This window comes from Lepisosteus platostomus, chromosome 3 (assembly GCF_059453375.1).
Source record: "Lepisosteus platostomus isolate fLepPlt1 chromosome 3, fLepPlt1.hap1, whole genome shotgun sequence".
Taxonomy (NCBI): Eukaryota; Metazoa; Chordata; class Actinopteri; order Semionotiformes; family Lepisosteidae; genus Lepisosteus; species Lepisosteus platostomus.
The window spans coordinates 42,709,495-42,721,303 of NC_142613.1; the positions used below are offsets into that span (position 1 = coordinate 42,709,495).

Below are 11,809 nucleotides of genomic sequence, written 5' to 3' on the forward strand. Positions count from 1 at the left end.
ACCGCTTCCTTGTTCTTGGCAAATCGGAGAAGACGGCAAACAGTGCAGAGATGCGGGCTGCATATCTTGTTTCTAAAATGTAACTTGCGAAATGTCTGGGTGGCCTGTATTGTGGTTGTGCAAGGGATATGTGTTGAACCGAAAAATTGTGGACTAACAGGTCTGCTTGCGGAAGGCAAAACTAACTTCTGAGGATTTTATAATAAATCGAGTTAAATATAACAAGATTTTCTTTTCCTGTAATATGAAAACGACGTCGTCGTCACGTCGTTTACGTGCCAGTTTAGAAACTACAGGATTCAGTATAGCCCAGCTAGGGATGTGCCATTGAACCACGTCAATACAATGAACTAGTACAGTAAGTAACCGCTGCACGTCCTCTTGTACCTCTTGGAGATCCTGGAATTATGCACTTTATGCATCTTGATGTTTTGTTTTCAAATATTTAATAATGTAAACGACAGTTTGCATAGATAAACTGAACTATGTTCTGGAAATTTAAACGCGCTATACCAATGACAATATTTAAACACCTCATAAACGTTTATTTCGGCCTTTAAACCTTTTATTTTAAAGATCTTGTGTCCTCTGTGTACAGTACTCTGCTGCTTTTTGACACTTGGTGGCTCCAGGACTCGCGAACGGGATTTTCTCGTTACCATGAGTGCAGCCCAAACAAATCACTGGACTGGGATATTTTTTATTTTCGATTGCCTCGCCCTTTTTTTCTTATATCGGTCTGTGCTTCTGAAATCTGGTGCTGGAGACAGCGGCTAAATTATTATTTTGTAAATTTAAGCAGCAAAATGTTACCATTTAAACTTGTCATCTGATTTATTTTGCAAGAAATAAATCATCTGCACCATAACACTCAAGTAATCGGTACAAGCTGATAATCCAAGAGGAGTCTGAACTGTGTTGGTGTGAGCAATGTAATTTATGATTTAATTTGTAATTTAGTGAATATACATTTTTATTCATTAATTCGGTTTTACGTTTTTGTGGCACTAGTAGTACTTTGTAGAAATTAACATTTAGGCCACCTGTTTGCAAGCTTGTTGGTTAGTTGGGGATTGCTACAGTATATCCAATCAGTACTTCTCTTAAACCTTTCGCGGTATTTACCTCATGTCGTAGATATCTTGTAGATGTACGCAAAACATACAGGTGAAATGAAAACGCTGGATCAAAGAAAAGTAATATCCATTAAGTGCCAAGAAGGATACGGTCTTTTATATATATATATGCATGGAAGGAGGATGTACTTTAAATTCCCAATATACTCTTCTTGATATTTGTATGGAGGGTGTATAGAAATTCAACTGGAAGCACAGTTCGAGCTGGAATAACGTATTGAAGTAGAACATACGACAGATTTCATTTCTCAATGTCTGTAGGTGAGTGCTTTTTTTTTTACCAAAGGGTAATTCTGTCGACATGGGGCATTCACAGTGACAGTGTGAACGGCTTCTTAATGTTTGACTCGCCAAGAAAGTTTGGTTATATAGTATCATTTCACGATCTGCAGTACGTCACAATGTATTTACAATATGATAAATCTTAAAAACAAAGGGCAAATAATACTGACAGTTATGTTCTACTGGGTCAGTTGCACAAAAGCATTTATTAAAGATGTTACAGCATCAATCAATAAGAATACTAAATGATTGCAGTTACAGGCAGAGGTAAAATAATATTATTTTAATTTACAGGCATGTTATCATTACTTTGATAATGAAAGATCAAACATTTATTTCTCTTATTTCACTAATTTTCTTTTACTTTGTAAATCATTTACTGTCATTTTACTAACTATCCTGCTAGAATTATGGAAAATTACTAACTGCAACTTAAGTGTGAGCTGGCTACATGCCTGGAACATGAAGGGCAGAGCCAGCTTCGGGCAACCTGACCAGAACTGAGAGTGCCAGATATCTGCTTAAGACATGATTTACAAAATCTAGAAGTACATTCTGCCTGCTTAAACAATAAACAAAGGAACCCAAGAATATTCTTACAGTTGATCACGTACAGTACCAAGGCTAGCAGCCTTGGCTTTACACCATATATGGCTTGGAATTGTACTGGAACTGTTCTGGGTGGGTTTTCTGTTTGTGATTTTGTATAAAAACTATCCTTTTGTATCAGTGAATTGAGTCAGTGCTTCATCGGCTTTGGCTCCCATGTGCACACGTAATAAAGGTAATATCTGCTTCATACACACCCTGATCGTGTCTCCTTTGTTGGACACAACAATAATGACACTTTTGTTTTCAAAAAGACGGCTTTGTGGATTTATGATGCGAAATGACTGAGCTTCACCAGGCTGCTGCAGCTGGGGATTATGACCTAGTGGAGGATATTCTTAAAAGGAATATATGTAATCCTAACCATAAAGACATTGACTGGGATGGTAGGACTCCTCTGCACTGGGCAGCAGCCAAAGGTAAGCATTTCCATCTTTCTTGACGTGTTGCTTTCTTCTTTGTTATTACACAGTTTGATTTGATTGCATCGACCAGGCTTTGGAATAAAATGAATCATGATAAATGTTCTTTGAAAATGAATGAATGAAAAGGAATAATTGTAGCCTACAGTGAAAGTACAAATTAAAGTACAGTGAAAACATGCTGGGCCATGTGCATTTGTTTTTAAATGTTCAGTACCTTATATGACAAACATAAATAAAGAAACAAAAAAACCAACAGCCTGTTTTAGGCTATGATAAAGAATACTGAAAGCCTATGCTTAGCATGCTTAGCAAATGAAACATTAACTGCATATTTTGTAACAGGAGACTATGGAACAAAATCCCCTCTAGAGGGCATAAATTAACCATAGATTAAGAGCTCTCCTACCCTGATTCTGCACAGTTTAAATCAAGTTAGTTTTATGCATTGTCCTTAACCCCCTGTTATTTAAAGATTAAGAACTAAGTTTAAATTATTGGTCTATTAATGCAAGTATTCTGTTTAATGAGGGGGGACTCTGGTCCTTAAGGGTTGAAGGATACTATCATTATATAAATAATAATACATTTCACTCTGTTTTTAAATTGAACATGCCATTTGTTTTGTTGATTATGGTTAAGGTTTCCAAGTCTTTAGATGGTTACCTTTATAATCTGCTAGGATGGGGCTCTCCAGTGAATCTCCAGTAGATCATCTGAATCTATGTAATGAGATCTCTAGAGATGAAGTCATCTTCTTTTTCTTGCATTGCTGTGAACAAAAACAACAGCACTTACAAGTTTATAGCAAGTTTTCTACAATTCCCAACAGTAATTTGCCTTGCATTGTGTGTAGTAGTTTTGAATGATGTGGTGTTTTCCTTCAGGGCAGGCTGAAACTGTAAAGATATTGATAGAAAATGGGGCTCGTCCCTGCCTCAGGACTGACTCTGGATGGACTCCAGCACATTTTGCAGCTGAATCAGGAAGACTAGGGGTTCTCCGAATGCTGCACTCTCTGCATGCCCCAATAGATAAGGAGGACGTCTCTGGTGACAAGCCTATAAGGCTGGCAGCAATTTATGGACATAAAGACTGTGTTAAGTTCTTAGAAATGTAAGCAGCATTTTCTTTGCATATACTGTACATACTATATCAGCAACATGACCCACGTTGCCTGTATATATAATAGGGAAGATCTAATCAAAAGGTGACTTGTTTTTAATTCTGTTTCATCTTATCACTTTACAATGAGTGGCTAATATCATGTGCACAATGCTTACAGTATGTAAAAATACAACTGATTGATGAAAATACTTAGGCTTATTTTTTAAATGAAAATAACTTATCTACTTTTCCAAACACCGTATTATGATGTTCTTTATTCACAATTTTAATGTCAGATTTATTATCAACTTTAAAGTATATAAAGTATCTGTGGCATTAGAATGTTTGCTAGTATCATCATTACTATCTATCTGTGAAAGTGGTCTTATTCCTTTGTAGCTGTGGTCATGATTTTGAAAGCAGCTATATCACCCTGCAACTCACAACTGGCAACCCACTGAAGCTAAGCAGGTGTGAGCCTGGTCAGTACCTGGATGAGAGACCTCCTGGGAAAAAAATACAGTTGCTGGTGGAAGAGGTGTTAGTGGGTCCAGTAGGGGGCTCTCACCCTGTGGTTTGTGTGGGTCCTAATATCCCAGTATAGTGACGGGGACACTATACTGTAAAAAGTCACTGCCCTTCAGATGACATGTAAAATCCAGGTTTTGACTCTCTATGGTCATTGAAAATCCCAGGGTGTTTCTAGAAAGGAGTAGGTGTGTTACCCTGGCATCCTGGCCAAATTTCCGATTGACCTTTACTGGACATGACCTCCTAATAATCCCCATCTATGAATTGGCTTCATCACTCAATTCTCCTCCCCACTGATAGCTGCTCTGAGCTGGTGAGCGTTCTGGCGCACTATTGCTGCCATCGCATCATCAAGGTGGATGCTACACATTGGTGGTGGTGGAGGAGAGTCCTCATTACCTGCAAAGCACTTTGAGTGGAGTGTCCAGAAAAGTGCCATATAAGTGTAAGGAATTATTATTAATATTTAAAGAACTTGGGTGGTGAATGTGTTGCTGTTTTTTTTCAATCAGATATTTGGCTTCTCTGAATGCATCAAAAATTCAAAGACGATGACATTATCATTTAATGAACAAAGTCCACTTTCCTGATAACTCTGGTTTTATTTGTATATGAGTGTCTTTTGACAGGTTTTTGTTTGTTTTACAGTGCAGAGGTTGAATCCAGGGACTTTCGGCAAATGGCAGAGTTAAGGGGCACACCTTTGAATGACACGGATGAAGAATGGGAGGAAAAGAAGAAAGAAATGGAAGAAAACACATTTGTCCAAGGCCAAATCTTAAAAAAGACTGAAGGTATCAAATTAGCCTACGAAACAGATCCAAAATTTAGTTTACCAATAAAGAAAATTCTTACTGCAAGTCTCAGAATGCATTCTTCAAGAACACAGAAAACTAAGAGGTAATTTATAGAGTACATACTTTTTTAATTATATTAAAATAGATAGACCTGCACTTCAGCTGTGGATTATACCTGTCTGACATAGAATTATGACATTAACACATTGTTCTTATTATTAATGAATGACCATTTAAGAGAATGTCTTTCTTTTTTTAGTCTGAATTATAATTCCAACAATTATGGAATAATGCTGAATGTTGTTCTTAATGGATGTTTAACTATGTGCTTATACAGTGTGGCAGCTCTTTTTTAGAAAGCAAAAGATTAACCAAAAATAAGAAAAATACAATATTTGTGGTTAATGTTAAAGGATTTTTTATAGTTTGTTTTTTTCAATCAGATACTTGCAAATTACAACTGTGCAGTAAGAAAGATATTAAAGACAATTCTGAGGAAATACATTGATGTAAATAAGGAAACAAACATAATGGATCTTCATGCTTTAAATTAAACTGACATTTTTTCTCCCTTTTCTGTATTTCTTAATTTAATTATACATTTCAATTGTATGCAGTGATTGTAATTGACATGAAATGTGAAACATACTGGGCTGGTTTTTAACAGAGAGCCACACTTAATGTGATGTTGTATGTTAATTTAATGTATTCAAAATATAAAGGATCAACAAACATATTTCAAATTAGTCAGATTTACATTACAGTTAAAAAAATAGAAATATATTTACCCCTTATTCACTAGGGAGGCACAACTTTGAAAAGCTAGAGGAATCGGAGTGAAAACAGTTGTTAAAATTCTTCATTTCATGTTTGCTGTTGAAAAGTAGATAATAACCACTGTTCTTTAATGAAAAGGGATTTAAACACAAGGAAATATTTAGAAACCTGTAATTGAATTGCTGTGATATTAACACTTTCAATATCAGGATCCTGCTCATTATTTTGTGACTTCTATATACAGTACTAAACCTGGGGATATATTACGTATATATACAGATTATACTTAGCAAAAGAACTTGAGAACAATAATACCAACTGTGAGCTCTACTGTTTGTGGTTTCCTTAGAAATATTGGTAGACATCATAGCAGCATAGTTCCATCATAGTTCCCATTGAAATTCATGAGTCTAAACATTATATCTAATTTATGAAATTGATTATATTGTTTTGTATAAAATTAATTATATAATTGTTTTTTTCTGATATTTATAACTTAGTTCTGAGTGTCTTTGTTTTATTGATAATCATTATATTTGGATACATTTTATGAATAGAAAATTGGTCAAAATCTGTTCTTATGCACAAATATCTGTTGTTATTCAGAATTAATTTACCACACTCAATAAATTCATCTTGGGGTTAATCTTGAAAAAGAGTGGTTTTGGAAAACTAGGTCACATTTGTTTGTATATTTAGGTAACAAAGATACAAAATTGACCATAGTCATGTTAGAGCTTTGTAAAAACTTCTGAATTATTTCTTAATTCAGATTTGATCATGCAACTGTATTTATTACTGTATATTTTATCAATGCTACTTTGGCCATGAATTTGTATTTGTCTTAAGGGAACTTTCATTTTAGAATGGGTAAAAAGATGTGAAACATAAGTTCTCTGGTTAACATGCAGATCACGCATTCCTCTAAAGCATCAGTGGTTCAAACTCCACCTTAATCAAGATGTTAGTCCATGCAAGGGGTTCTTCAGGCAATGTACATTTACCATTTGTGCTCCTGCAAGGCAGTTTTTTGCACAACTTAGTGTACCACCTTCATTTGGAATGTATTTACAAACATTTGAATAAACGGTTAAAGGAAGCACCCCTGTATGAGTCTGTAATTCAGTTCAAGAGTGTAGCAATGGTCCCATTTTTGTGTTTCAGATTAAAATGGCAAAGGTGCCATGTTATATCCATTTAAAAATGTACTGCCTAAAATCTGTGTAGATTTTAAACCCTATTAATGGAAAAGAAAATGTGTATATAAAGTTTTATATGGATAGACATGCTAAAAAATAAATGTTTTATTTAGTAAATGACAGTGTTAAGTACTTGCTTAAATACTGTATAATCGATGTACAAATGCTCTCAGTGTACCACAGTGCTTTTTTTATGGAATCCAGATTAGGTTGAAATCATCTTTAAAACATCTGTAAAAGTTCAAAGTTCTTGAAACCAGTTTTGAAGAATTGCATTGAGTTAACTACCCTATCTTGATTAAAAACTGCTGTGAAACATCTACAAAGGAACATAGAGCAAAAACTAAGATAAAAGATTAGATCTGAAAAGTTCCATTAGGTCCTATGTTGCAGACTTGAAAACAGGCCAGAAACTCTCTCACAGAGTAAAAGTAAAATAAAAGTAACCACAGAGGGCTTCTGCTATGAAAAGTTCTGTACTGACCAAGATGATTATGTAGACATCAGGTTGACATCATGGCATTATGTGTTTTCATTTTATTTATTGGTTTCTGTAAGCTGCATAATGTTTTTTACAACCAAATCAAATGGTAAAGTACCTACATTTCAATAAATTAGATTTTTCAATATCTTTTAATATTTTAAGATCTGGGGATGTAATAAGCAAGCGAGGTGTTATATGAAATGAGGAAAGTCAAAAAAATGATTATTACTTGTTTTCATGGTTGTTATTATTACTGTATATTCTTGTTTGTTACTTAAAGCTTTTAGCCATGGCTACGCACAAAAATGAAAATAAGAAAATATAATGAACTGTACTATTACAGATGTGCAGGCTGAAATCATAGAAGGACAATACATGTAATGTATTAATTAAGATGATAATAACAATAATCTTATTATTTCTAATAATAATATTTTGCAAGTATCGGAAAGGAACAGTGTTTTGTAAAGTACAATATCTCTCAACGTCTTTTACAAGGCAGGATATCACTTTTATATCCCCAGAAGGACTGAAATAATTACCAAGGTACACATATTAGGAGCTAGTGGTATCAAACACTATAATGTTTGCATTTACATTCTACTCAAGGCCTCATCAATTTCCCTAGGGGATTAATAAAGTATTATCTATCTATCTATTCAGAAAGACTAAGACAATGGGTGTCATCTGAAGTGTTTACCTAGCTACAGTTAAGCTAAGAGGCGGGTTAACACAGATGATCAGAGGGGTTCCTGCTGGTTTACTCTGGTTAATTAACTTTATGGTAAATCATAAGAATCATAAGCCACAGAAGACAGCAAAAAAAGAAGATGAGATAGAGAAGACACAAGAATAAAAAAGGAATATCACCCATCACACTCCTCTTCCTCAAAGCTCGTGCCATTCAAAAGGACCTTGTTCTGATTAGTGCTGGAGACTAGATTCTAGTTTTGTAATCTCAGCATTTAAAGAGTCTGTTACCCTCATTCATTTTAGGAAACTATGATTTCCTTTATTGTGGAATCCTCAGGCTAAAAATATTCTCTCCTAGTTGGTGATACATTTTTAGAATAGGGGGATTGATTCCCAGCCTTTTTGTAGCACCCATGTTGTCATAAGGGAGATTTAGTCATATTCTTTTTAAAATAGAAGCAGAGTTGTTCTCTTTTTGGCTTGTTAAGGCAGTGCCTAGTGCTTTTAGATTACAGGTGTAAAATCCGGGCTTTCTAACTCTTTAGGCCTCTGGTACATTGGCATTTTTATATATTATTGTATAACATTGTGTGTTGTATAAATTGTGTTGTTTATTGTGAATAAATATTTGTCCTGTTTGTCTATTTATTTCATCAATTAAATAACTTATTTTCACCATAACTGTGCTGGAGAATACAGAAAATCCCTGTGCAATTTCTCACATGCCTCAGATTTTCCTGTCACTCAGATATTTATTTAGTGGTCACTCTCTCTATTTTGGAACATAATAATAACATGGTGAGGAATCCAGAATAAATGCTTTTAACAACTTATCTCCTAAAGATCAAGCTGCATATTCTTTGCCAGTCAGCAGGACACGTAAAACAAGTGCTGTCCGTTTATGATTATATATAACATCAATGCGGAACTTGTAACATCCTGTTTTGTGAATCCTGAGTTCTGGCAAAGTGCCTTAAGGAGGTCTTTTCTGTTAGACCATCATAATAACGGAAAATATTGAGTCGATAGTTAAGCAAGTCATATGATGTATGTGCTAATACTTTGTTACACTGTATAAAAAGACTAACTTTATAACTATTCGGTGAGACTGGCTGTGGGAAGCTACTCTCCCGCTTGCAAGCTTAATAAATGACTCTTCTTTCACCAACATCAGGACTCTGTCATTTTATGTGACACTACAATGGTAATCTGTGTGATACCATGAATTGATTTGGAAAATGCTTTGAATATTTGTTATTACTACAGTAACTTACTGTAGTAACTCCTCTGTCACGGAAGCCGGAGGCTAGGAGCGGAGATATACCGTCATGACGAGAAGACCCTATGCGAAGCGGCAGGAACAGAGCAAACACAGGACTTTGCGCTGGGCTCAAGGTATCTGAACCCAATGCCGATCGAGGAAGATAGGGAGACGCAATGAGACACATTGGAAGAACAAGTTAAGCACAGGGAAACTAGGAACAGGACAGAGAAGGAGCACCCTCTAGATGTAGAGGGCGTGACATCCTCGCACTGTCCTTCACTATACTTTAATTTTATCACAGTATACCGTGTTAAAAAGTGTACTGTGGTATATCAAGTTTCTCTCACTTTGTTGGACTGGTGTGTCTTTCAGTACATAAGCATCTGTGGAATTATTAACTGCTCCAGTGTTGATTGGGATTGGATCCATCTTCAAAGAACTCTGGAGGACAGAGGACCAGATTTTAACTGGAAAGTACAGAGGTAATGTGAAAGACTGCAGGAAGCTTTCAGTTATTAGGGCTGGAAAGGTGTTAAGCTAACATTTGCAGTTCTTAGAGTTTAAAAACCAATAGGTAGTTTAACCAGCTACAAGACTGGTAAATGCTGATGACCAGAGGACATCTTCTAGTTTACTCTAGTTAATTAATTTCTTGGAAACGTAAAAGGTCATCATCAGTCCAGAAAGACAAGATATGAAGGACAGAATGAAGGGAAATTCTGAGTTCCTAATTTGTGGAATGTGGTTGTATTGTTTTATTTAGGAGGTAATGCATATCTCTCTTGTTGGACTGTTTGGGCATTATATAGGATTTCAGATTATAGAGTCTATGTTTTTCTGGGACAGTAGAACGTAGTATAATGACCAGTGTCTCCCTTGATGGATTTTTCCCATTGTTCTTTAAGGTTCCCTTCCTTTGATCAAAGGTTTGTCATGCACAGATGCTCGTTAAGTACCACTCAGTTCAGAAGTATTGCAAGACAGGTCTAACTGGGCCTCAGACTGAGAGGAGTGCTCTAGAACACAGTGTGAATACACAGTGCATTGTTACCCTCTGCATTGAGCCCTGAGCTGTTAGCTCTGCCCACAATCAAGACATCACAAGGCCCTTTCCAAACACTCCCACCAATAACGGGTCCTGAGCTCTAGCTAGATAAGGGATTCATAGCCCCTGTCAGTGGTCTGACAAAAAAGATACAGACAGAAGAAACAGAAGGAAACACTGTCACATCACAGCACCTAGGTGAGGACTCCAGGAACTCTACAGAGAGCAGTGAGAACCGAGTGATGAAGCCAATTCATAGATGGGGATTACTATGAGGCCATGATGGGTAATGGCCAATGGGAAATTTGGCCAGGGTGCTGGGGTAACACCCTAGAGTAGTAACACCCCTACCCTTTTTGAGAAATGCCCTGGGATTTGTAATGACCACAGAGAATCAGGACTTTAGTTTTATGTCTCATCAAAAGGATGGCACCTTTTTTCATTACAGTGTCTCCGTCACTATACTGGGGCTTTAGAACCCACACAGACAGCAGGGTGAGCACCCCCTACTGGCCCCACTAACAGGTCTTCCAGCAGCAACCTTAGTTTTCCCAGGAAAGCTAATAAAGGTACTGGCCAGGCTCACACCTTCTTGGCTTCAGTGGGTTGCCAGTTGTGAGTTGCAAAGTGATACAGCTGCTGACTAGTTACTTAATTGATAGAATCGTTTAATGAAGTGAAAGCACTGGCTCAAGTTCTGAACAGGACTCTAGAACAGTGCTTTCAGTTCATAAAATTATTTATGAAGTGGCTCTAAAGCCAATCCTGTAACCCTATCTGTAGATGGTTCTATACTTGAGCTTCAGTCTAAATTGAAAAACCTAGGTTAACATTCGACCCACATGTGTAGTATATTGTCAAAACATCTTTTTTTCACCTCAGAAATATCGCTAGACTACGCCCTATGTTATCACTAATTATGGCTGAAAAGCTGATCAACATATTTGTGTTTTCCTGAATTGACTACTGTAATGCTCTACTCGCTGGTTTATTTAAATCTACTGTACATTGAACGAACTGCAGTACTGTATGTCCAAAATGCAGCAGCCAGAATCCTGACCAGGTCTAGTGCAAGTGATCACATTACGCTTATCCTGGAGTCCTTGCCTTGACTTCCTGTCAAAGTCTGTGTGGACTTTAAAATCCTCATACTCACCTATAAGGCTCTGCATGGCTTGGCACCTCAGTACTTGTCTGAACTATTATCGCCCTACTCCCCACCTCGAAACCTTCGCTTTTCTAATTCTGATCTCCATAGTGTATAGTGCTAATGATTGTTTTGGAGCAGGGGAGTGTTAAGCAGTTTATGGTTATTGAACTTTGGTATGACCCAAACAGCAGTAAAACCAGGAGACCTGTACATTTAGACCTTAACCTTACAAACAGGGTGCTATCAGTAAATGGCAATGCAATCATTTTTTTTTATTTCAGTTCATCAATATCCCATTTAGTTCAAAGTACTC

General features: G+C 36.4%; 1 protein-coding gene across 13 annotated transcripts; it reads left to right on the top strand.

The window, feature by feature from the left end:
• Window positions 1–39: 39 nt before the first annotated feature.
• ankrd66 (ankyrin repeat domain 66) lies at window positions 40–8,675 on the top strand. 13 transcript variants are annotated; one of them, XM_088625647.1, is made up of 6 exons: window positions 40–923; window positions 1,315–1,401; window positions 2,282–2,446; window positions 3,337–3,565; window positions 3,956–4,027; window positions 4,736–8,675. In XM_088625647.1, the coding sequence occupies exons 3-6, from the start codon at window positions 2,308–2,310 to the stop codon at window positions 4,989–4,991; spliced, it is 696 nt and encodes a 231-aa protein (XP_088481773.1). In that variant the 5' UTR covers window positions 40–923; window positions 1,315–1,401; window positions 2,282–2,307; the 3' UTR covers window positions 4,992–8,675. The 13 variants fall into 13 exon arrangements, with proteins under 13 accessions (XP_088481773.1, XP_088481776.1, XP_088481772.1 ...); XM_088625650.1 differs by having other exon boundaries at window positions 40–362; window positions 1,306–1,401; XM_088625646.1 differs by having other exon boundaries at window positions 40–358; window positions 1,306–1,401.
• Window positions 8,676–11,809: the final 3,134 nt, after the last annotated feature.